This window comes from Delphinapterus leucas, chromosome 5 (assembly GCF_059928025.1).
Source record: "Delphinapterus leucas isolate spDelLeu-1000000601 "Yukka" chromosome 5, BTC_Dleu_Yukka2, whole genome shotgun sequence".
Classification (NCBI taxonomy): domain Eukaryota; kingdom Metazoa; phylum Chordata; class Mammalia; order Artiodactyla; family Monodontidae; genus Delphinapterus; species Delphinapterus leucas.
In genome coordinates this window covers 70,382,594-70,410,246 of record NC_143133.1, presented here as the reverse complement: position 1 = coordinate 70,410,246, position 27,653 = coordinate 70,382,594, and the positions used below count along the sequence as shown (strand labels likewise).

At 39.6% G+C, this 27,653-nt stretch overlaps 1 protein-coding gene across 8 annotated transcripts in view; it reads left to right on the top strand.

The window, feature by feature from the left end:
• Positions 1-27,653, top strand: part of COMMD8 (COMM domain containing 8) — a 152,276-nt gene that overhangs the window by 17,369 nt on the left and 107,254 nt on the right. Inside the window, exon 5 of one of the 8 annotated variants that reach the window (XM_022564914.3) lies at positions 20,146-27,649. The exons of 5 other annotated variants lie outside the window; for them this stretch is intronic. In XM_022564914.3, coding sequence (XP_022420622.1) covers positions 20,146-20,265 — 120 coding nt within the window. In that variant the 3' untranslated portion in view covers positions 20,266-27,649. 2 more of the 8 variants (XM_022564922.3, XM_022564943.2) reach the window with 2 other exon arrangements.

Genomic DNA, 27,653 nt, shown 5'->3' with positions numbered 1-27,653 from the left:
TAAAGCTGTTGTAACCATGTGCAGGCAAGTTCTTATGTGGACTTAAGTTTTGAAACTAACTGAACAATACCTAGGAATGTGATTGTTGGATCGTTTTGCACAACTGTGTTTTTTTTAAAAATAAATTTGTCTTGGGTGTTCGTTGCTTTGCGTGGACTTTCTCTGGTTGTGGAGAGGGGAGGCTACTCTTTGTTGTGGTGCGCGGGCTTCTCACTGTGGAGGCTTCTTTTGCTGCAGAGCACGAGCTCTAGGTGCATGGGCTTCAGTAGTTGTGGCACGTGGGCTCAGTAGTTGTGGCTCACGGGCTAGAGCACAGGCTCAGTAGTTGTGGCGCATGGGCTTAGCTGCTCCGCGGCATGTGGGATCTTCCCGGACCAGGGCTCGAACCTGTGTCCCCTGCATTGGCAGGTGGATTCTCAACCACTGCGCCCCCAGGGAAGCCCCAGTTTTGCACAGCTATGTTTAATGTTACAAGAAACTGTCAAACTTTTTCAAAGTTGTGGTAGGTGTATACCACTTTGCATTTCTTTCTTTTTTTAAAATTGTGGCAAAAAACATAACATGAAATCTACTCTCTTAAATGTTTGTCTGCAGTACAGTATTGTTAACAGTATTGTTAACATGTATATACATTGTTGTGCAGCATTGAGACTCTATCCATGAACAGCAACTCCCTATTTCTCCCTCCTCCAGTCCCTGGCAATCCCCATTCTGCTTTCTGCTTCAAGAATTTGACTACTTTTGATACTTCATAAATGGAATCACGCAGCCTTTGTCCTTCTATAGCTACCATATTCCATATGCTTACCATAATGTCCTCAGGATTTCCTTCTTTTTTTTTAAAGGCTGAATAATATTCCATTACATGTATATACCACATTTTTTTAAAATCCATTAATCTGTCAACGGACATTTAAGTTGTTTTCACCTCTTGGTTATTGTGACTAATGTTTCAGTGAGCACAGGAGTGCAAATATCTCTTTGAGAGCCTGTTTCCAATTATTTATGCTAAATACCTTGAAGTGGGCTTGCTGAATCACATGGTAGTTCTATTTTTAATTTTTTGAGACATCTCCATACTTTTTTCCATAGCCATGACATCATTTTACATTCCCACCAAAAGTGCACAAGGGTTCCAATTTCTCCATATTCTTGGCTGGTACTAGTGACAACAGAGATACACAAACACCTACCTTACGCTAGCTGCTTCTTATTTATAATCCCTATAGCAAATCCTAAAAATGCTATGTATATATTTGTTACTTTCTAATTTAAATAAAACTGGATGGTCATTTCTTTCTCCCGTTGTATAACATAGTCTTCTGGAAAGAGTAGCCAAGTGTAGGGTGTCTAAACCCCTGGTAGCTCTGCGGGCCAAGGCTCTGATGATAAAGTGCAGATTCCCAGTTATATTGCTGGATGAATGTTAAAGCCATCTCTAGGCTGGAATTTAGACTCTTATTGAAAAGCTATTCTACTAATCACCAATTAACGGATAAATGAGCTTCACACCTTTTGTCTGTTCATTATTTTATTGTCAACATATTATTTGTGAAGGGAGAGAATGAGTTCAGAGTTTGGAAGCCTTCAAATTAGGAAAGACTGACAAATAGGCCAACTCTACTATTCATATTTACAGTGGAGATTTTTAAAAGAAATATGGCATAATGCACCTCACAAATGGATGCTATTAAAGTCCATTTTAGGCATCATTTTTGAATACAAGGAAACTTCATTTCTTCTTTTTTTATTCCCTAATATGTAAACACTCCATATGTTCAAATGTTTGTAAGGCATGTTATCTTAAAGAATATTAAAAAAAAAAATCAAAGTGGTACAGAAATAAGCTCCTGGAAGAGTGCTGGCATTTTTCTCCCAATTGTTGGATAATACGGCAAAGAATTTCTTCCAAATAAAGGGATTTTGTTTTGTATTAAATTTTATAATAAAAGCTCCCAAATGAAAGATTCAGAATTCTAAACATTTTTAAGGATTATAAAAAGATATGCCTGAAATCTTGCATGTTTTTAAACATAGTACAAAGTAAGCTTTTTATATGTAGGCATTTTTAATAAAAAAAGTTTTATTTGTGTTTTAGGAATAAACAGGCTAACATAAATTATACATATTTACAGCAATAAACTTCATTTCAGAAGCTGCACAACGGCTTTTGTAAGTACAGCTGATGGTTTTTGACACCAGCCTTCAAACGTGTTTTCTTTCTTTCGTTTGCTGCAACATTTAAAATCTTGTAGTACTGAAGAAAACAGCAACTTATTTTATAGCAAAGCCACACTATTAACAAAATAATGAGTAAACTACAGTCCCGTGAGTGCTAAGGTATGAGACTGTGAGTCCTGAAATCGAGAGCACAAGCATTTCTTGTGTCCATACCTGATTGCATGTAAGTTGATTTTGCATTTTACAAGAATACATGATTACTCAATGAATGATGAGTAGAAAAAAGGCCATGAAGGGTAAAAGGGTCAGTAATCAGAAGACACTGAACAGCTTCTTAGTCACTGATTCACTGCTAAACGGGAAATCTATTTCTTCTTTCATGTGTATAAATCACAGTCTCCTGGCTTCATGGATTTTGTCCACAGATCATTTTTGAGATAGCAAAGGCCTAACATCAAATACTTTAAGCATGTAAAAAGGAACTAATGAAACGGTTAGGATATTTAATCAAATTCCTAACAGAAAGGGTACAAGTCAAGCATACTGTATGAAATTTTGATTTCAAATGTAAAAAGCAACTACAGAAAAGCACAAGTTTCATTAGAGAGAACAGCAGTTTCAATCAGAAAATACAGTATATACTGATACAAAATAGAAAGTTGGATTACAAAAGTAAGGAGTCTACCTTTTCTTTCTTGGCATTGGTGAAACCTGTCTCATTTCATTAAAATTTCTGTAGGTTTCTGGAAATACTCATTCTTGCCCTTGAGCTTTTTAGTGGTCTGGTAGGTATACAAAAGTATTATCTGCTTATGTAAGAAAGCAAATGCTTATGTCAAAAGAGCAAAAGAACATTAATATATTGTAATTTATGTACCTCTGTAATTAAAGGAGTTCTGCCTGCTGAAAAATAAAGAGGGGAAAAGGGGTTATTTTATTTACAAGAGCTGTGTAATGCCATTCAGGAATTAGCTAATTCACATTTAGTAGGAGGGTAATAGACAATTCAGCAAAATGATTAGTGGAGATTAAAAAACACAAGGAACAAAACACTTAACATCTTCTAACATATTTGGTGAATTTAGCATAACGGATTTTGAGAGGCAACGGAAGGTATGCATTTCTTTCTGTATACATGTAGCACCTGCTTTTGAAAGATCCAGTTATGTAGTACAGGGTGCTGTGAATTAAAATAGCAGGAGACTGGTTTGGAAAGTTCAGCTAATTTTTGGAGTCAATCAAGGTTTAGGTGAGATGGTAGCCAAAGAGATGTTCCATTGCTGGCAGGATAGTAATTTTCCCAATCTTTAGCCTAATGAGTCCTGCTTTCCCAAACCTCCTGAATCACTTTGTAAAGATCTTTGCCTCAAGTTGAGTCTCCTTGGGTAAAGACAGAGGAGTGAAATAATTATTCAGAGATGATGGACAGCCAAGAGAATTTTTCAAGCAAGCCACCCTAACCCAGATGAGTTTCTCTCAAAGAGAGTTTTATTTGTATTTATGCAGTATTAAAGTTTCCTCTTTACATTTTCATTAACCTTTTAAATGACATGACAGCATTATTTCACATTAGCCATTAGGTTCCCATCACAATGGCACAAAATGCTGCCTAGCGTTCAGAAATAAACTTAAAGATGTCAAAAAAAAAGTTTGGCCCTTGTAAACATTTATATCGTTTGGAATTTCCAAAACCCTCATGCAACCTTGACTTTGTAATAATGCCACATGGTAGTTTTTAACAAGAGGGTTATTGGCCCTCTCTAAAATAAGGAGTTGAGCAACACAGTCAATGAATATATGCATATCTAATCAGGAGTATTCCATACTTAGAAGAGTAGTGGATGTTCTGAATGTGAAATTTCACTTGTGTATATGATTCTGTTTTCCACAACACTGCAGTGAGTTAGAATAATCAAGGGGCTTCCCCCAAGATGTCTCAGTGGCATTGTTGCAAAATAGAAAATAGTTCAAGCTTTATCCAGTGAGTATTTAAAAAAGATGTAGGAAACAGATTAACATGAAATTGATTCGCTTAAAAAAAAGAAAAAGCAGATACACTGCAATTCAATGTATTTGGGGAAATATCAAGTAGAAAAATATATCTAGTAAAACTGGGGTGGCTGGTTGCCACTCTGAGGTAAGGCTTGCAAATGATATCTTTTATGCAAATAATATATATAACAGGAGAACAGGAAAGTTAGCAGCTGAAAGGAGAGGGGCAGAAAAGGTATTTCTCTGTACATCTGTTTTATGCAGTCTTGAGGGACAGTTGGTGAATGTCAAGAACTGCCCATCCCCCTTAGATAGTTCTCAACCTTCTATTTACTTCTTGGCAGAAACGAAATTTGGTGTGCCATACTCTCTGGGAGGATTCTCTTAGAATTCACATTGGAGTGTTCCAATTATGCAGTGTAGTCCCAGCTTCAAGAGTAAATGCCCAGTAGAATCTAGCTCCAAAGGCTTTTAACAAGGCAAACTTGGGTAAACGAGGGAAAAATGAAACTTTAAATAAAACAGTTCCTTCTTCCATAGAGGAAAAGCAGTAGTAATTAGCATGGAAAGTCCAAGTCTGCTAGACTGGCAGACTCTAGAATGGTGGTGTTAGGATTCATTTTGTATAGTCATAAACAATGGAAAAAATCTCAGTGACCACTCGGCACAGACCCTAACCTGGGTTCAGTTGTAACTCTAGCTGCATTTAAAAAAATCCACTTAGAGGTTGCAGACATAGGCTCAATGGGACTAAAATAACCTGGGGGAGGGTAGCAGGGACACCTGCCTCACAAGGTATTATCTATAATTCTGAAAGTAATGTCCATTATGGACATTCTCTGTTGCTACATTTAGCAACGTAGGTTATTCAGTCAGCATGTACAGATTCTCTACAATGGACAGAATAATAGATGCTTTGGGCAATGCAAAAGAATTAGAAAATGGGGCATTTACCCTTAAAGACCTTACGCTTTATTTAGGGAGGCAGAGCATCTATTTGCAAAACTACTGGAAAATACACAAATGAAGTAACTATCTTTGGACAAAATGGCCACAAGAATTGAGGGTGAAGGGGAGAGGGAGAGTGAACAGAATGAGGGAAGTTTGCTCATGATGGCTTTTTGGTTGATGTTGGCCGGATTCATTAGGGAGGCGTTAGGAGGAGGCTGAGCTGGAGATAAAATGTAAAAATTCAAGCACAGCAACGAGAACATTTTGGGATGATAGGTGGCCGCTGCAGTGGAAGGGTAGGGAAAGTGTAAGGATTAGCATGCTTGAAGCTGAGTGAGGGGTACAATGAGAAATGAAGTGAGCATGAGTGATGGAGAAGACTGCGGTCAGTCATGAATAAAAGATTCATAGGGAGCCAAGATATTTTCTCCAAGGTGTTAATATTAACTTGCTAATATTTCCCATATCCTCCAGGTATGGGAATCATGAGACCTCATAATTAGCGTGACTATATAACTCGTTATCTAAATGGACAATTTTGAGTGAAATTATCTATTGATAATTACACACTGGCACTATCTCAGGCAAACTGGGGCACGCTTCAGGCTATTTAGATGTTGTACAAGCTACTCCTTCTACACTTTCCCTCAAGAGAGTAATGAAAAACTTTTGTGTGGAGGACGGAGGAAGGATGGAGAAGGATTACAAAAAAGAGCAAGAGTGTTTACTCGGCACAGTATCGACATACTGGGAGAGGAAATCACTCTCCTTTCTCCTACTCTCCACTCATCTTTGAACTACCCACAACCTGGATCATCAGGTTAAAAAGATTAAATCCAGGCAGTGTAGTAGAGTGGAAAAAGCTTTGCCTTTGGAGCCAAGAAAAACTGAGATTGAATACTAACTCCATCACTAACTAGTTATCAGATCTTCAGTATATCATTTAACCTATTTGAGCCTCTATTTCTACATATTGGTTTTGTCATCTTAACTTCACAGCATTGTAGTGAAGGTCAAACCAGGAAATAATGTGTGGGAAAGTGTTTTTTGATGCCTCAGACCAATGTGTGACAGTCATCGTTGGATATCTACCCAAAAGCCATTCTTCCCTCTTTTTTTTTTGGCTGTACGCGGGCCTCTCCCGTTACACGCAGGCTCAGCGGCCATGGCTCACGGGCTCAGCCGCTCTGCGGCATGTGGGATCTTCCCGGACCGGGGCACAAATCCGTGTCCCCTGCATCGGCAGGCGGACCGCCAACCACCGCGCCACCAGGGAAGCCCCCTTCCCTCTTTTTGTTAACATATTCCCCACCCCACCTCCTTTTTTCCCAGACACTGGGCAGCTTGGGGTTAGTGTTGTAAGCCAATCATGATAATTCCATTCCTCTTATCAGAGGCTGGTTCAGGAATGGATGTGTTATCCAACCCTGGCCAATGGGACAACAGAGAAGACTGTTGAGGGAGTTTTTTGGGAAAGATGTCCTTGCTCTTAAAAAGAAATCCAAGGCAGGGCTTTCCCTTATTTCTTCCACTTGATATGAGTGCGTAAGTGTAGCCACTTTGCAACCATAATGGCTGCTGATAACATACAGAGTTAAGAACTGGTTAGGGAAGGGGCCTGAGTCCTGAATGACATCATTGTGCTATTGAAATAATTAACCCAGTAACTGCGCTACTTCTGTTACATGAGATAACATTTTGATTGTTAAAGTTACTTTTAGTTGTATCTTTTGTTACTTGCACTTAAATGAATCCTAATTGATATACATATTAGTAAGTACTAATCTCAACTTGGTGAAAATTTGAAGACTTAGGAATGCTTCCTCTGTTTTGAAAAAAATGAAATTAAATATGAAACCATCACTAGGAAAAAAGTGTGGGAAACCAGTAATAGAAAACTATTAGCTCACTACTTTTAAGAGGAGTAATGAATACATCTGTACGTAGGAAGGTTTTGTGGGGTGTGTGAGGTCGAGGGGCAGAATCTTAGGATAACTCTACAAAAAAGAGACCATCTCATCCATAGAATGGCCTATGGTGGAAGGGAGGAATTTCCAGGCACTCTCCTAACAGTTTTGAATGGTCAGGGGTTCTCAGGAGAATCATTAAAGTTTAGAGGTGGAAGGTATCTTTTAAAAAAGGAAAAAAAAGTTATGAACATCTGTGTGCAGGAATCTCATTAGGGATCTTGTTCAGACACTAGGATGCATCTTTAAAAATGTGAATAGCTAGAAATGCTGATTGCAATTTAATAAGTAAACTTTCAGTTTTGCCATAGCTGTGCCTAAAACATTTGACAGATTTAATGATTTAAGTGGGGGATAGGAGGAGGTGGGAGAAGTGGGGGCAGAGAGAGTGGATAACAGACCTGGAATCTTTTCCAATAGATGGGTGGCTGCCTCTTGCCTGAGAGCTCAACCATACCTGCTATTCCCATTACAGGACACAGGACAGTGATGGCGTCTAGGATGGGAAGGAATATGGAAAGGCACTGCAATAGCGTTTCTGCTCAGATGCTGCTTAGAAGTTGGCTTTTCCACTCAGGAGGGGCATTCCATGGCCATTCCTGACTGAGTTAGAGAGAATGGTCTAAGGGATCAACATCTTTCAGATATCTGAAAATAGAGACCACGATGATTATGTTATATGAGACTCTTCAGTGCTTTTAGAGGGAAATATTGTAGTGTAGACGATTACTAAAGTCATAAATTTTTTTTTTTTTGCCACTTGCCTGAAAATTTAACTCTATGTTCTCTATATATTTTTAGAGGACTGTGAACAAGTTTTGAATTCAGTTCACTTTACACCAGATGGCTTACTCCCAAAGACATGCAACAAGGGATATAACTAAATTTGTGGGGCTGTGTTAACAGAGGCCATGAGACTCCTGTATCTTTCTGGTAATCTACACAAATGAATCTCTTTAAAATTCCCTTTGAAATTTAGTACTGGAAGGGAACTTGGGGGTCATCTGGTGGAATGTCCGTAGTCACACAACTAGGCTGTGATAGTGACAGCATAAAGCCCAGGTCACAAAATCCTAATTCCAAGGTGTCTGCTGTTCACTATAATTTCCTTCTCCCCACCACGCAGCTCATTTATAGTTAACTTTTTAAGGTTAAGCTGCACATTGCTTGGTATATGTTTAGAGAACTTTCTGTTCTCTAAATATAGAAATGTTGTCTGGAGGAAAAAGATGTTCCACATATTTTATAGGGGCAGTTTAGACAGTTTGCCTTATGACCTGTCCAGTTACTAACTATATTTAATGTCTGCTAGAAGGCTGAAGAGGAGTGGGTAGGGTAATGCATAGAAGTGGAAATCTGTAATAGGAATCAGATACAGAAAGGATGAATTAGGTCAAGTTCCTAGAGGACAGTCTGTAACTAATGGTGTGCTGTGTAAATGATTAGCCATTCTGGGAGGAATAATAATAGATTTTTAAATGGCATACAATTAAGACTGAAGAAGTACACAAACGAGTTTGATGAAAAAGAATTGATACAGTGTGAATTCACCACATTACAACTATAATGTAAGGAGATGGTCTTATCCTCAAACTTTACTGTAGATAATGTAGTTTTCTTAGGTTTGAGCTTATGATTTTTATTTCCATTTCATTTTGAATTAGACTGGGAGGGAGAAGGTTTAGGTAAACGTGTATTCTGTATATAAGGGACAGAAAAGCAGAAAAGAAAAATAACCCAAGGCAGTTCAGAAGAGGCTACTGTGATTATACAGTAGCTACCTCTAACATTCTCTTAAAGGCAATAGGAGTAGGAATTTGGGGAAATTATTAAAATTCACTGTTTTTGTAGATTCAATTGAAGATATGCAGTATAAGTCCAAAGAAGCTTAAGCTTTCTGCTATTCATGGGCAAGACAGCTTATGAGGTTTAGAAATGAGAAAGGAAAAAGAAAGGGATTGATTTCATTGGGTTAAAAGTAAGGCATGAGTCAGGATGATGTATGGTGCCAGAAAGGAATGAACACAAAAGAGGTAATCTGTTTCACGTTGCCAAACTTGCAAAATGCATAAACATATCGTATTTGAATAGTTTTCACCTATAAAAAATTATATTGGAAAATGTTCCCCCTTCCCTGTTTTTCTTCAAAAGGAAACCCAGGGAGAAGTAGGAGCCAGAGAGCAATACTGATTGCTCTTATTTATCCTTTGGCTTCTAACTGGGGCTGTTTTAAGTTAGTGAATCTGTGACCCTGTGTACTTTAGGCAAATGCATAATGTTATTTGGCCTCTCTTTTATGAAACAATTTTTATTGATTTATTTTTCTATTGTCTTCAGGAGAGAAAATGCAGGTATGAGAATGGTTTTCTTTGCCAACTGGTTCAGAAAGATACCTCCTTTTCCCACACTGAATTCCTACTGAAGCCTTGGTGATGAGTGCTGATTGTTCCAGGGTGGACAAAGTATCTAGGGGCCAATCAGGAATGGTTGCCAGTCCCTTGATGTACCAAGGACTTTTTGAAATAGGAAAACCGAAACAAAACAAACAACTGTTAGATCTCTTCAGTTCGAGTAAGGAAATTCTTGGTTTGGAGAAATAAAAACAAACTCAAAGCTATGCTTATCCTTCCAGGAACTTAGTATTTTCTGGTTTGAAGTTCTTCTATTGAAAAGGATTTCCTTTCAAATGTTTGTGAAGTTGCAGCCTCTAACAGTGGAGTTTTCTGTCAGCTTAGTTGATTTCAGTTACCTGGAAAAAGCAGGATTTAGGCAAAAGCACAATGTATTCTGGACCTAGAAATTGACTTGATTAGTTCCAACAGGGCTTTGTTTCTTATTCAATTGATTGTGGACCCTACTTGGCACATTTTGGAGCCAAAATGTCTTACAGTGATGGCTCCCTGCACTCTTCCTGGCACTTAAAATGCTGGCAATAAAAGCCTTGCCTTGCTAAGTTCTTACCTGCAAGAAAGACATCGATCACTCTCAAATGTTGCTAAGAAACCAATCTATTTCCCTACTTGCTTAGAATTTCTGAATTTCTGTGGATACCATCACCCTCTCTGGGACTGCCAGTCTGCATGGAAACACATCTTATGGCATAATATCCCACCATTCCGAAGACTTTTTCAAGAATACCAGGACTTGGGAGAAATATATTTGAGAACATTTAATTGCCAGATTCTCTTTTAAGTTTAACTAGCACATACCAAACATATCCCAGGCCCCCAGTTGAAAAATACTTGTCAATACCCAGTCCATTTATACCAGTACTTCTTTTTACCCTTCAAAAACAGTGACATGGTCACCTCTGGATCTTTCAGGCATGAATCAGCCAGTTGGTGTTATCAATGTCGTTGGCTATCTCCTCCTTTTCTCCTTCCCATCATTTGCGCGTTCGACTGTTTACCCTGATCAACCATCCATCCATTTCTATTAGAAAGTATTAGAAGTTCTGGGAACACTTGTGGAAGGAAAGAAGGTACAAGCTAAAGCTATTGGTGCAAATGAAGCTTTGGATTCCCTGTGGATTTTGATCATGTCTTCTATTCTTGACCCCCTGAACAGCATGGATAATTTGGTATCTGAATATATGGGTAGCCACAAGTGACTGCTAAAAACGCGTCAAACTTTTCATGGCACGGTTCCAGGAGCAGCTCGTTAAGATTCCTGTCTCTGCTGGTGTGCTGTTCCTGAGCCCCAGGGGTGTGCAGACTTCTTGGTAGCTCCAGTCCCTTTCAGCGGGGTTGAGGCATGAGGCAGTGATCACAGACACCTGGCAGAATTACACAACTGTACACACACAATGTCAGAGAAAGAGCAAGAGCTAAAAAGATTCTGGTTTGGACCCAAATCACTAGTCATTTCACTTCATGAATAAAAGCGAGTGCCTTGTAAGCTTACATTATTTACAATGCTCGTATTTTTCAAACATCCACCCAAAAGCTGAGGACCACCACGCCACAGGGAACAGTTCCATGAACTATGTACAGAATTTACAAGGAAGTTTACATAATATTCTACATTCCATTAACAACTTGACCTCTGTGTTGACTGTTTGCTTTCAAGCAACAGATATTTTTGTTCGTTTTTCTGTCCTCCTCATCCCAGTAACTGCTGATGAACCAACATGAACAAATGCTTGCACATTCCTTTACCCTCCCTCCTGGGATAAATATTTGATTATATTTGTTTAGGGAAAAAAAAAAAACAACAACTGTGGCACATCACCCTTTGTAAAATACTATTAAAAATTGTCCATATAAGAAATCTTGGAGAGCTTTTCCTTCTAACATTATAAATAGATCTTTTGTTTGTTTGTTTCACTTGGCAAATTTTGACTGAGCTCTTTCTGAAGTGAATATTTATAAAGCAGTCATTGATTTTAGAAAGATGGGATTTGGTCAACATTTCTGTGTATTGTACGTAATGCTTTTTAAGGAAAGCCTATCCTTGGATCCATAAAACAAACTTTATTCTCTGCACCACATTTTCTCTTTGCATTTTCAAGATCCTTCACTGATTGTAACGGACAGTAAAGACGGTATATGTGAAAACACTTTAGTCAGCAGAACTACCAACGAGTCTGCTGTTTCTATTTGGCAATGGAGAGGATGGGGGCAACAATCCTGGATAATTCAAGCCAAAAATATGTCTTTACCTGGGTCTTGGCCTCACAAAGCTGGTGAGTGTAATGCACATGTCACCCCTGATATCTTAAGTCAAGAAACATGACTGGTTGGAATGAGTGTGAAGTCATCATTGGCAAATAAGTGACGGGATTTCTGCTGGGTCTCTACAGGTTAAGTCTAAGACTCAGTCTGTTTCACAGTTTATGAACACGGGGTCCCCTGGACATGACTGTGGCATAAGAGAGTGCGTCCGTGCAGTTTTCAGCCTCTGCTGCCGCTCTGTTAATACAGGAGATTATGGCTAAAAGAAGACAACCCCCAAATGGTTAAACAGTAACCCCTCTAAAATGTAGCGATCTGAATCTTTCAGGAACGGGGACCAGGTTGAGGGCACTTATGAATGTCTAGCAATTTTTATGTTTTATGTCATCAATTTGGGCAAGACAAGGTAGAGAGGCAGAGAAGGAAGGATTTTTTTCTGTGTACTGTTTAGCCTGGAACGAGATTGGGGAGGACTTGGCTAGGAGGTGCCGGAAGAAGGAAGTGAGGCCAGAGGTTATTAATTAGAAATATGGCAGCTTTTCCATTTTTCTGGCTGCCATTGCCTCTAAAACCAGAGCTATGTAACACAATTTGTGTAGTGCTAGCTGTGACTGTCTACATCCAGGAGGGTCTACAGTGACACCATTTCGTGCCTGATGGTAGATTCAGGCTTACTAAGTTTTACATTTTACAAAGGATAAAAGATGAGAATTCAAAACGTTCTTTTTCTCTCAGAGATGCTTTACATCTAAAACTACAAGCATCAAATTCTCTAGACTTTTAAGGCAAGATAATAATAAAAAAACTATGCTCAATCTTCTCCAAGAAGAATGATCTAAACAGGTAAATAAAGAGAAATTGTTTTGTTATGGAACACAGATCAACAGAGACTTTGTTTCTGATTTAGCATTTCATCCTTAAAAACTTTTAAAAGAGTTTTGACTTATTAATCCTTGTTAGGTATCAGCCAAAAGCCTCACTTCCTGCGTTCAAAATAAACGGCTACACAGTGGTTCCTGGGTAGTCACTGGGAATATTGACCTTACAATCACTGGTATGGCCACGTTCTAGTCTTATTTGGGCATTTCACGATGGAAAAGCATCTCACCCTGCCAAAGAACTAACTAAACAGAGTTTCGAAATGGATTGCTTCATCCCCAGAGGATGGAGATTTTCTTGACCAGGGAACTGTGATTATACAACTGAAAACTTAAATGAAATTTGGTTCCCATGCCCGATTCATTTCTCATAAAACCACTGAGATAATTTTTCCAGTTAAAGCAGGGTTTTTATATTCTTACTAACATACATTAGCTATAGCATAACCATGTATGTATTTGGGGGTTCTCTTTTCCTCTTGCTTTCTAAAAGAACACCTCATAACTCTCCTTGGGTTTATCTGTAGAAATTCAGCTTCCTCTTTTCAATTAAGTTTATAGTCTCTAGCAGCTGATGCTGTTGTAAACATGGGCCCTCATCACAGCCTTAGGGAGAAAGCCAGATCGTCACACAGAGGCAGTCATCCCTATTATTACCTCAACTCATATCACATCCACAGGTGAGGTCCCAAGTCGCCTTCATGACTGTTCGGCCAACTTTGGGTTTCACTCAGTCTTGAAAATGAACACACAGAATTCTTAAATGCTCAGGCTGAACACATACACAAAAATAACGAGGCTTTAATGACATAAAATGAGATGAATCTCGACTCTAGTTGGTTGGATATGGTTAGAATTGTGTGCTGGGCTCTTGAGGGATGCTCCTTGTATGATGAGCAAAGTAATCCATGAGCAGAGATAAGGCAGAAGCAGTAACGACTGTAGACAAGGGCTATACTTTCAGAGCTGTTGTAAATGTTTGAAGGCTCAGTGATGTTGTTGTTATTCTGTGGTTTTGCTGTTTTGAAGGTTTTCTTTAAAGTAGAAATCTGGCGTTGAAGGAGCATGATACCAAAATGGGTATATGTGCATTTCCTGAAGCATTCATTTCCTGTGTTGGAATGCAGAGCTCAGAGAGCAGAGGCATAACATGCTAGCTGAGGAACTAGCACTGTGCAGCTACCTTGTCACCATTAGATACTGCTCTCTGGAAGGCTAAGAAATATATACTATTTGATTAAAGATTTGGCAGTTCAGGTAACTGCCCAGGCACCCTTTTCACAGCACATAAATCTTGCCTTCCTCATGGAAAGGGCAATATTTTTCTCAAGCAAAAATTTCTTACCACCCTCTTCTTCAAAGCGCACCCACCGCCCCCCCCACCCCCGCCGTCTTTCTCTCAATCTCTCTAAAGGAGGAACGAGGGCAATGTGATGCCATGGCTTCATGACACAGCGTCAAGTGATTCCAGGCTGAGGAAGTAAGTTCAGCGCTGCTCATTTGAAAGAGCTTAAAGATGGTCACTGCCCCCCAAACTCCTTATACTTAACAAGAAAAGAAAAATGTTCCCAGTGGCTACCAGGTTGGATTCTAATGTTAATTTAAATCTGCCTGGAAGTCTGAGAAAGAAGCATTTTTCAGAATATCCAGCTTAAAGGTGAGGTGAAGATGGCAGATTGGGTTTGCACAACCTGGGGCAGCGCTTGCCAGTCTCCCCCTCTTCCTCCGTGGAGCTGGGACCCCCTCCTACAGTGGACCTGGGGCAGCTTGAGGGTGGAGGGGAGACTTCCTTCCTCTTCTAGGCTCCTTTTTGTTCTCCCTTCTTCCTGGAAATCTGTAACTTATCAATGGCTTTGTTTTGTCTTCTGAGATCCTGGAAATTGTGTTGTTTTTTGGCAGCATGAGATTGTTACAGTTGACCAGGAAGCCATGCACACAGAGAGCTGGGTCCTCTTTTCATTTTTACTTAAAAAATAATCAGTCAAATCCAGGGCGGCTAGAACTGCTAAAGATCTGCCTATCTAATTTCTCTCGTTGTGTGTATTTGTTTGTAAACATGGCAATTAACAGAGCTCTGAAAGAGCCAGTAACCTGGACCACAGTAGACTGGAAAAAAAAATAGAGTTTTTGTTTTTTTTTTGGAAGTAAACATGGTGCAGTAATAAAACTGATATGCAAGACCTAAAACCAATTGGATGACTGAATCTCTTACCTCAAAAAGCACAGCAGTACCGCTGCTGGGGACCTGTGGGATTAAAAACTAAGAGAAGAGGAAAGTAGTCGTTTAAGGAACCATGGGGACTGAACTTAGTGTACATAGTAAAGCCAATAAACGACGTTAAAAAGAGAAAAGGTGATGGGGAAGAACATTCGGGACCACTTGTCTATGGAATTCACATCAGTCAAGTCGGGGATTTTGACTTTGAGCTGCGAGGCGCGCCTGCGGAGGCGCCCCTTGCTGTGGGCGCCGTGCCGGTCCAGCGCGCGCCCGTACGCCTCGCGGCTGCTCAGCGGCTTGCGGTACTGGATGCTGGCGCTGTCGTACGAGTACATGGTGGCCTTGGGGTCGCTCCCGCCCGTGAGCACTTCCGAGCCGCTAGTCTCGTTCCTGATCTCCAGGGTGCTGAGGAGAATGTTGCCGTGGGCGTCCACCTGACGGAGAAAAGAGGGGCTCAGGCACAGCTGCCCGGACGTTCGCTCGTTTTGGTTAACCTGTAACTGTTGATACTGCGTGGCACTCAATACACACCGTCTTGCTAGACATCTGGCTCTGTGCGCCTCCTGGACATCTATCTACCTGCCTATCTATCATCTATCTATCTACCAGCTATGTATCGAATCCATCATCTATCAATCCGTCTAATCTACTGTTTATCTATGATCTAATCTATCATCTAATTTACCATCCATCTATCATTTACCTAATCTAATCCATCCATCCATCTATTCATCCATCCACCATTTATCTCCACTCACAAAACAGTATGTGTAGTATATTATTAAATATATAATTTTATATATGTAAAATATGTAATTTTTGTTTTTAAAAATTTTTGTTTTTAAAAACCATTTATCGAAGCCATATAAATACATTACATATATACATATATTTTGTAACAAAAATGCCATAGGTATTTGAAAAAATAGCATATATATGTTTATATACATGGCATTTTTTCTTGTTACAAAGTGATACATGGAAACATTCAAAACTATAAACAATCAGGAAACAAAAAATAAAAAATAATTTCACCTTCATTGTCGATTATTTTTAATATCTTGCTAAACTTCCAGTCTTTTTTTTATTCATATATACTTAAAAACACAGACTCACCTAGTATATTTTGCTTTGCAATCTGCTTTTGTCAGTTAATAGTATAGCCTGGTCATCTTTCCACATTAATAAATATTCCTCTGTGACAGCGTGTGTTCATAGATTATATGGATAAACCATAATTGAATCAATCTATTTTTAGATGTTAAGGCTTGCTTTACTGTTATACTCTTAAATAAACAGGCCTGCAAAGAAAACCTTTTAGCTAAGTCTTTGTGCATATCCATAGTTATTTCCTCTGGCTAACTTGCCAGAAGTGTGATGGGTGCATGGGTTGAAAGGACATGCCTGGCTGTACTTTGACTTTTGTGTCTCCACTGTTGTTCACTGTTGCTTCCTACCATTCCAGTGATACCTAGCCCAGGTTTCCTGGTTTTTCTCTATGCTATGCCCAGATAAACACTTCTGGAACTATAGGAATCGTGAGCACCTTTGGCCTATGATGTGGCTTTAACTTCAAGCTGATCTCCTTTGCATCTGGTTTACCTGGAGGGGACATGGCTCATTCATACACATGAATTTGAAATACTTCCAAGGACAATACAGGCAGCTGTGTTTAAATTTAGAGTTATTAGCACAGTGCCCGACTTACAGTCCGTGCTTTTAAATGCTTTCTAATGACACTGATCTCAGTAAACCCTTGTTGAAAGCCGTAGGTTTGGGTAGGCAAGCAAAGAACATGGTGACAAAGAGAGAGCTAGAGAAAAGCTTGGGAAGAGGCAAAGACAAATGAGAGAAAGAAAAGATAACTAAGATTTGTTGCGTGTCCATCATCTGCCTAGCATTATGGTAGATGCTTCACGTATATTACTTGTTTAACACTTACAACAACAAACCACCTCCAGTTTACGCCCCAGTAAGTGCCAGACCTGAGATTACCACCCATGTCTTGTCTGATTCAATGCCCATGTGCTTTTTACTAAGAATGAACCACTTCACAGTCCTCGGCCATCGTCACATCCTGCAGTGAATTTAGTGATGCAGTTGATAGCTTTAAGCTTCAAGTTGGTTGGAGAAAGAAATGGTGACTGAATCTGGCCTCTGGCTCTCCATTCTCACCTAACATCATTTCCCTTTGTGAAGCATTTTGCTGTAGTCTAACTAGGCTACCCACTGTGCCCTCACTTGGGACATCTATTGGCTTCTTTATTCAAGGAGTTATTATTAATTTTTGTTACTGTTGTTAGTAACTACTATTTATCGAATCCTACTGTGTAATTTATCAGTTATTTTTCAGACACTATGAAATCTATAATATTATCCTAGTTCAGCAGATGGGGAAGCCGAGGCTCAGACAGGTTAAGTAAATTGCCTAAGATTTAACAAATAATAAGTACCCAATTTGGAATTCAAACATAGGATACTCTTTGTCTCAAGTATCATTTATTTCCTCTTTGCACGTTAACCAATATGTTTTCAAGGCTCAATTTAACATTTTACTTCCTCTGTGTACCTGTGTACCTTCCCTGATCATAGTGACCTCAAGAATTTTCTCTCTCTCCAAACCTTTATTGACACTTACTATGAGCCAGCTACAGTGCTAGTTGTCAAGGATGTGTGTGTGTGTGTGTGTATATATATATGTATAATATAGTGTAAATCTATGGTTAAAAATGTCATGCATATGGAAGTTTATGTTACTAAAGAGGACAGTAGGGTTGAAGTGACAAGGAGCAAAGTCCTGGATTCATTAGAGACGGGACAAGTTAAGTTAGAAGATTAGGTGATGCATGTGATTTGCTAGGTACTGTGGAACAGTCAAGAGAATCCTCGAACATGGATTTTGTCCTTGAGATAATAGTCTCCTTAGAGATACAAGAATATGACATAATATTGAAAGTGACAAGACTTTTAACCAAATGCTAAATGATACAGTATAGACCATGATTGGGGTGCATAAAAGTGAGAAATCATTGGGATTCATAGAAGGCTTCATGAGGAGGTGGGGCTTGTACTGAATCTTAAAGGATGGGTAGAGGATAGAACACAGGATTGGGAGTTGAAATCTGCATTCTCATCCTGGTTTTGTTATTAACTCAGTTTCATCATCCATAAATGAAAGGCTTTCACTAGGTAATCTCAAGGGCTTGTTTCTAATTTTTGACAGATTTTGCTTATGGAGAATATTCCAGGCAGAAGAAAATACTTGTAAAACGGAATCACTTGATCTGTACTGTATGCATCATTAAGAAATCCCTCTTAAGTAAACAAGTTGCTAGAATTTAGAATTAGCCAATGAAGCATAGAGATGCTCCTCATTAAGGAGAAGTCATGACAAACAAGGTACATTTTATTAAGATATTTTGGTTAACCTTGGTGCAGGCTCAGAGGTACTTATAAATTGCATGAAGTTTATTAGTTTGTGCAAATCCCTCTAAATATTCTGTCATCGACCAGAAATCATAGCTTTAAATGGTTTGACATGTAAAATAATGAATCCCTTTCTGCAGCTACCCATGAAAGCTGATTTCATTACTGTATAGTTAAATTAACACTACCGTGTTCTTTATTTGGAAAAATAAGGAATGTCTTACAACTGTTATTGCCCATCTTCATTCTCTCTCCTACATAGTCTAGGACCTTTCCTAAAAGCTGGTGTTACAGGGTGTGTGTGTGTGTGTGTGATTTTGTGTGTGTGATGGTGTGCACAAGCATTTCTTCAGAGGTATGAAATTTCGTCCTCCGCCCTCCAAGATTTTGCTGCCTGGTGAGGTGGGTGTGTAGTAACCACATCACTGCTGACACCAGCAAGTTTCTGGTTGGCTTCTCCTTAACCCCTGCCCTTAGGAGAAGAGTAGCTTTCCCTTTGCCTCAGCCATATAAGGACACCCAGGGGATCCTGATATCCACAATCAGCACAGCTTTCCCAAAATAATATCCACGGGGAAAGCGGCCAGTGTGTCTTCGCGTCTTCAGAAGCAGCAAGGAGCCATGCTGGGCATTGCTTCAGCACCTGCAGTGGTGACGCTGCCTCATTGAACAAGGAAATATTGACATCTGAGTTGGGCATGATCCAGACATCGAAGATTTTCAAATCTTGAAACAGAAGGAAGTGAGGCAAATGAAAATGTTGACACACTGGAATTCTAGGGCAGACACAGCCTAACAGATTTCCTGAAGCGTTGCTGATTTTGGAATAACTGTTCAGTGAGATAATCATTCCCCACCCCTCATACTGCCGTAGAGGAAGAGACCTGCCACTCCAGTTCCCCGGGAGACAAGCTCCGGGAGGAACACTTCAAGCTCTTTCACTGCTCGCCACTGACCTATCTTATGGGCACAATTGGAAGGAGGCGGGCATATGTGGCTCTGAGCCTCCTGGACTCTTCTCTCCCTCTGATCTGCCACCAGAGAAGGTGCAATCCATTTAGGGCCGTGCATGTTGAATCCACTGCTTTGGTGGGTAAAGCCTGTGGTTGTTCAGGGTTCTGGTGATTGGGGAGGTAAGTCTGTCTAATATTGGGGGGTAATGACTTAATTATATGACCACGTAATCCTCAAACCAACACCACGGATTCTCTTTTAAGTTTAGAGCATCACTCAACCTAAATTTAGAGAAAAATGAGTATAATTATTATTAAGGCTTCAGGAGCGCCAATAAATAATGCTTTCTCTTCCCCTTCAGATAGATGATCAACGTGCAAGATGTCTAATAAAGGGGAGCAGAGAACGTGGCTTTAGATCTGCAGCCCCAAGGGCTTGCTAATCTTTCATCCTCAGCCCACTTCCTATTAGACAGGTATATTCATGGGTTACAAGAGGTAATTTTAGGTGTAGAATGGATAAGTGTTAAAACGTTAACAGTTCATTCATTCCCTCACTCATTTATTTAGTAAGTGTTGTGCCTACTCTGTGTCAAGCACTGTCTCCGACACTGATGAAGGAATCAGCCTCTCCACGAGCAATAGGACGTCATGTCCCATGTTTTAGAATTTCAGGGATCTCAGTTAATAAAGCTCCTTAATCTTGTACACTCTCGGGTACAAACCCTGTGACTGCTCCCGTCTCCTACTGGTTCTAAATGTTTTACTGGACAAATACTGTGACCTCTTTCAAACTCAGGTTGTTAAGTTCTCTTTCTAACAGACTTTTTGAAATGCTTTCACTTGTGACCATGGGATCTGCCTTCTCACTGCCTGCTGAGTCTTTCTCTCATCTTCCTCCTGAAGGTCCCTCCTGAAGATACTCCTGACCACAGGCGAATCTTGGACGGGCTCACATATGAGGGCGCACCTGGGATTTCACTGCATAAAGACCTGAGATGGGGAGAGACAGCTTCTGGCTGGTGAACCCTCTCTTTCTTTCCTGCAGTACAGTGGTTCTCAATCACAATATCTTGCTTTCAACTTCTGAGAATGCAACAGTCTTGGGAAGATAACAGTGAACAAAAGAGATACAGTTCTTGAGTTGGCGCTTATACATTCTTACAGAGGAAACGGGGAATACCCTCTTTCCCCATAAAGTTTGTTTTTAAAAATTGAGTAGCATTATGAAGAAAATGAAACAGTGGTACCCTCTTTCCCCATAAAGTTTGTTTGCCTATACATGGATGTTTAAAGGCATCTCATTCTTCAAATGGCCAGAGCAGAACTTTTGATCCTCTCTCTTCTTATCCAACTGGTTCCTCCCCAAAATGTCCCACTAGAGTGTCGCTCCAGGAGGGCAGGGACTTTGTCTTATCCATTACTTCCCAAGACCTGAGAAAAGTGCTTGGCACTTATAGGAGCAGTCAGTAAATATCTACTGAATGAATGAATGATAGTACAGGGGGTAAAAAGGCATGGTGGTTAATTTTATGTGTCAACTTGGCTAGTCTATGGTGCCCAGTTATTTGGTCAAGCGCTAGTCTAGATGTCGCTGTGAAGGTATTTTGTAGATGTGATTGACATTTTCAATCAGCTACTGTAAGTAGAGGAGATTCAGCCCGATGATCTGCATGGCCTCATCCTAACCCTTAAAAGTCTTAAGAGCAAAAACTGAAGTTTCTCAGAAAAGAAATTCTGTCTCAGGCCTGAAACAGAAATCCCGCCTGAGTTTTCAGCACACTCTACAGATTTTGGACTTGCTTTCTTTACAGCCGCACGAGACAGTTCCTTAAAATAAATATCTTCTCGCGTGTATGTTGGTTCTGTTTCTGTTGGTTCCATTGGAGAATGCTGACTGATACAAAGGGGATGGCAAAAATCAGGAGGGTGACTAAAGCCCAGGAAACACTGACATGCTGGCTGTATTTCTTCCCTCTGTAGAAACCCCAGGTGAATGTATACGTTTGTTTTCTAGTTTGGGTTTCACTTCTCTCCCACCCGTCCTGTCTCATTCACCCTCCCCTTCTCTCTGCCTCCAAAATACCCAAAGAATGCCTTAGGCTGTGAAAAATGCTGTCACTCACTGAACTGAACTCTTCTGGATATTTTCAATCAGGAAATATACCAGAACTCATTTCAGTGTAATTGGAATAAAATATAATCTAGTTGTCAGTGGCAGTTTTAAAACCCTGTTAAGAAGTACCTCTGGGCTCAATCTACTTTGCAAACAGAAAGTGATTTCCTTACTGTTAACCAATTCAGTTAGATCCCCATTAACTGAGTGCTTCTGAAGTACAGAGCAGGAAGCCAAGTGAAGTGATGCTGGCCATGGAACGGGCTGTCCCTCCAGAAGCCTACAGTCGAATGAATGAAGCTGTCCAGTGTGCTCAGCTGCCTTCACCTGCAGAGCACAGAGAGCCACACAGCCACAACCTCCATCTGCGCATCCCGCTCCTGTAACGAACCGCATTTGTGATGTCGCTGTCAGTCATTAGCTCTCAATGACTCACGCACATACGGCCAGCTTATCTTTGATAAAGGAGGCAAGAATATACAATGGAGAAAAGACAGCCTCTTCAATAAGTGGTGCTGGGAAAACTGGACAGCTACATGTAAAAGAATGAAATTACAACACTCCTTAACGCCATACACAAAAATAAAATGGGTTAAAGACCTAAATGTAAGGCCAGACACTATAGAACTCTTAGAGGAAAACATAGGCAGAACACTCTATGACATAAATCACAGCAAGATCTTTTTTGACCCACGTCCTAGAGAAATGGAAATAAAAACAAAAATAAACAAATGGGACCTAATGAAACTTCAAAGCTTTTGCACAGCAAAGGAAACCATAAACAAGATGAAAAGGCAACCCTCAGAATGGGAGAAAATATTTTCAAGTGAAGCAACTGACAAAGGATTAATCTCCAAAATTTACAAGCAGCTCATGCAGCTCAATATCAAAAAAAAAACAACCCAATCGAAAAATGGGCAGAGGACCTAAATAGACATTTCTCCAAAGACGATATACAGATTGCCAACAAACACATGAAAGGAAGCTCAACATCCCTAATCATTAGAGGAATGCAAATCAAAACTACACTGAGGTATCACCTCACACCAGTTAGAAAGGGCATCATCAGAAAATCTACAAACAACAAATGCTGGAGAGGGTGTGGAGAAAAGGGAACCCTCTTGCACTGTTGGTGGGCATGTAAATTGATACTGCCACTATGGAGAACAGTATGGAGGTTCCTTAAAAAACTAAAAGTAGAACTACCATACAACCCAGCATTCCCACTACTGGGCATATACCCTGAGAAAACCATAATTCAAAAAGAGTCACGTACCACAATGTTCATTGCAGCACTATTTACAATAGCCAAGACATGGAAGCAACCTAAGTGTCCATCGACAGATGAATGGATTAAGAAGAGGTGGCACATATATACAACGGAATACTACTCAGCCATTAAAAAGAAATGAAACTGAGTTATTTGTAGTGAGGTGGAGGCTAGTGACTGTCATACAGAGTGAAATAAGTCAGAAAGAGAAAAACAAATACCGTATGCTAACACGTGTATATAGAATCTACAAAAATAAATTGTTCTGAAGAACCTAGGGGCAGGACAGGAATAAAGATGCAGACGTAGAGAATGGACTTGAGGATACGGGGAGGGGGAAGGGTAAGCTGGGACAAAGTGAGAGAGTAGCATTGATATATATAAACTACCAAATGTAAAACAGATAGCTAGTGGGAAGCAGCCGCATAGCACAGGGAGATCAGCTAGGTGCTTTGTGACGACCTAGAGGGGTGGGATAGGGAGGGTGGGAGGGAGGGAGATGCAAGAGGGAAGAGATATGGGGACATATGTATATGTATAACTGATTCACTTTGTTATACAGCAGAAACGAACACACCATTGTAAAACAATTATATTCCAATAAAGATGTTAAAAAAAAAAAAGATGACAAGATATGCTCTCTGATGACATTGTTTGAACATCTGGGTATAGCCTCATGTGAAATTACAATCTTTGCTGGACCTTTTAGTTGTGTGGGCCAAAGAACTCCCCCGCCCCTCTTTTTTTTTAAGCTAGTTAGATTTTATTAAGCCAGTAAGTTAGATTTCTCTCTCATTCACAAAAGAATCCTATCTTTTTGAGTATAGAAGAAATTGGAGACTAGATGCCAGAAAGAAGATGAGAGAGAGAGAGAGAGAGAGATTTTGAGATGCCTGGAAAGGAAAATTAGATTCTTACGTTGCTGAAGGCCCCGAAGATTAGCTAAATTAAGCCACAGCTAGAGAACAAAACATGGACCAAGCCAGATTTGGGCAGGGGTTTGAGGGCTAAAGAAGTTCATCAACTGTTAACACAGGTGGTCATTAGAAATCAGAGGCCCTGCCTGGATTTCTCCAGAATCCAAGATACTAAGTCAGAATGGTTAAAGTTTCATTAAAGGCTGATGGCAAGACAGTGATGTGGGGCGGAGCCCAGGCTCAAAGGCTAATATGCGTATCAAGCTGTTCCAAGCTAGACCTGAGAGAGCTGTTTACATTTATGAAGACTGTTTTCACACACATTTTGTATCCTGGAATTAATCACAATACAGAGTTTAGTTACATTTAGAAAGTTGTCTGAAGGTATAGAGGATTCACCATAGAGAATAGGAATGGGAGGAAAAGAGGCCAGATTACAGTATCAACATCTGGTTCTGAAGGGAAAAATTCTTTCTTGACTTTTGGGGTTCCAACTGCCCATCGGGTATGACTCTTCAGCAGGTTTCACCAGTGTCCCCCATGACTTAGAATGATGTTGAGTCAGTCTCTGGTCAGAGACCACCCATGCAACCATTCTATCTTAGGTGGATCTATTTGCAAATGGGCAGGCATTGTGGCCAGCAGATACAACTATTTGTTCCAGCTTAGTACAAAACTGGCCCCAAAGTAGCTTACTTACAGCTTAGTTGTACTGAGTAATCTATCTTTCAAAACTCTAAATACCATCTCTAGCTTCAAATGATACCTGAGGGTTTTATGAATCTATTGTCTTTATCATGTTGGAGGTTGAAACTCTCCTAATGTCTGGATTGAGCACCTGTACTCATATAAAAAGATACTTCAGTGCAGTGGTGGAAATATAAATCAAGACAAAGCAAGCACTTCTGAAGCTTCAGTATAGATACCCTTGACAATACTGCCCAGCCAAGGCTATCAGAGTAATGTGTGATAAATGATCAATGCCACTCTATGCACCAGGGTACCAAGCCCGATATTAGGGATCCCTCAAATAAAAATTGTCTGGGACCAACCAGAACATATATGTCATTTGAATTCAACTGTTTATAAACATCTAAAAGGAAAGGGGAGGATCATCTAACCATTATAGTAAAGAAAAAATATAATATTTTCTATTTCTTAAATTTAACCAGAGGGTAACATTTTTAAATACCACTTAGGTTACATCATTAACTTCACTGCTGGAGGTGATGCGCTGAACAGATGAAGTGATACACTTGCTTTGTTACTGACACATTGTCTGCCTGAGCCCCTGGTTTTAGAATAGGATAAGGAAGTCAGGAACTGGAAAACCTAAGCAGCTACAGGCATGATTATAATTTCCTTGAGATAGTACTGGTCTATTATTATTCCGTCTAAATATGAAGAAGTTTATAAAAACTTACAGCATGTTTTGGAGACTGTATTTATCTGGTGCTATATCACTGTGATTCAGAAAGAATAACAGAGGTTGATAGAAAGTATGCTTGAAAACATGTCAAAAATCAAAGCGATAGAAAGAGTAAGTAAGTTTGGAGCAGAAGCTAAAATGGACTGTAGATAGTCTCCTTTTCTTACTTACTATGAATACATAAGAATTTTATAAAACATTGTGATGTAACACTCAATACCTTGTGTGGTATCTAAGAACTCACCTTGAATGAAAAAGGCCTCTCTAGCAGTCATTCATTCAAAAAGTTCCTGTTTGGTATTTTCTCAGTTCTAGCCACCAAGGAAAGAACAATAAACATAATAGACAAGGACCCTGGTGCCTATCTTTGGGAAGCTTGGAGATTAGCAGAGAGATAGAGGTTACAAAAATAATTACACAAATAAAATAATTACACATATACTCTATATTGTGGTAAGTCCTAAGGTGGAAAAGCACAGGATGTCATGAGAACAAATCACAAGGGTACAAAATATAAATCAACAGACATGTCAGTTAAGGCATTCCTGAGTTAGTAGCAATTATGGTAAGAACTGGAGCAATGGAAAGATTGAGAAGGCCAATATTACCTTCAATCATACTAATTTTTTCTTCTGTGGTATGAAATCTGATTCTAATCCATCTAATAAAATTTTCAATTCTATGATTTCCACTGGCTCTTGTTTATAGTCTCAAATCCTAGTCTGATACTTCCCATCTCTTCATATATTATGTTAATCTTTTCCTATGGACTTTATTTTAAGCTGGTTTTTTTTTTTGTTCTTTTTTTGTTTTTGTTTTTGTTTTTGTGGTACGCGGGCCTCTCACTGTTGTGGCCTCTCCCGTTGCGGAGCACAGGCTCCGGACGCACAGGCTCAGCGACCATGGCTCACGGGCCCAGCCGCTCCGCGGCATGTGGGATCTTCCCGGACCGGGGCACGAACCCGTGTCCCCTGCATTGGCAGGCAGACTCTCAACCACTGCGCCACCAGGGAAGCCCCCTTAAAGTACTTTTAAAGCTGGTATGGCTACGATCAGATAATAGGAAGCTTCAACCTTTCTTCAGGATAAATGCTGTCCTGTCTTATTTTATAATCCATTCATAATTTTCTTTCCAGCCAGATCAGAAGTTTCTCAAGGGCAAGTATCATGCCTACTCCTTTTCCCATGGCATTAAGCATAGTGTTTTATACAAGAGTATACATTTATTTGAGTGTGTTGCTTTGAATTTTGCCCATTTGGTTGAATCTGTATGTTTTCCTCATTTGTAATTTTCTAATGACCTGACAGTGTTTGCCAAATTTTGATATCCTACTAAAGAGCATGAAGAAACACCTTGAAGATTCATTATTTGACTTCTGCCTGATTCTCCAGCCACAACTCAAATTATTCTCTTTCTCCCTCACTTCCTATGTTCTTGCTGCATTGGTCTTCTCTCAGTACTTTAACATGTCACACAATTCTTTGCCTAGAATGGACATGGCATGGTTGCTGCTTCCATCACATAGGTGTCAGATCAAATGGTAATTCCTCAAAGAGGTCTTCCTGATCACCTGATCAAAGTTCCCTGTTCCCTTGAACCTGACCCCACACATTCTCTTGCCCATTACTCTGTTTTACTTTCTTTGTAGCACTTCCTATTACCTGAAATTATGCTCTCGATACTTGCTTGTTTACTGCCTGTCTTCCCACGTTAGCATCTAAACTCCATCATTTAGAGCAGTACCCCCAATGCTCAGAATCGTGAATGAATATTTGAGTCGTTACCCTGTGTGCCATCTTGAAAACAATTTGTCTTGGCTCCAGTATTTCAACGCACATAATTGTCAAATGATTTCAGTGAAAAATGCCACAGAAGTAGAGACTATAGGGATTTTTAAAAAGAATAAACAAAGCATTATTTTAATGCACAGTGAGAACACAGGTCATAAGATCTACCAGTGAAAAGCAAAGGAAAAATACTGACAATGTCTTGTATATGATAATAGCTAATACTTATTGAGTTCTTACTATGCACTAGGTATTGTTCCAAATAATAGACTTTAAAAGAAGTAACAAAACTCATTTAGTCCTTATGATAACTGAGAGATAGGTATACTATAGTAATCTCCATTTTATGGTTGATGACACTGGGAGCAGAGGTTAGATAAGGAGTTACACAGGTTGATTTGCCTGAAGTTCTAAAGCCAGTAAGTGGCAGACCTGGGAATTAAATCCAAGCAGTTTGATTCCATTCTGTGGTTGTAACCACCGTGCTATAATGCCTCATTGCCACTTAGGAGTAAGAGTTTGTTCACTTTAGTTCTCTCATTTGTTTATTAAGTAGGTCTGGAATTATTCTTTTGTGTATAGTTTCACAACTATATAATTTAAAATAAAGAATAATGGACTTAGGGTTGAGTTGCAGGCCCAGGTATGTTATTAAGCTATGTAAACTTCAACCTAACATCTTCAATTGTCAATTTTCAAATATGTGAAATGAAGGGTGGTTGGAGCCTTATTAAAGATAAACTAGTATTTCATAATTTTTTTCTGTTATGAGAGCCCTGGGCACGATGCTGCTGCTGAATTTCAGAAGAAGATTGTTGAGAATATTTAATATATTACCTGGACTTTATTCATCTCCAGTTTGTTCTTCTCATTAGCGCTCTGGTCTTGTTTGCC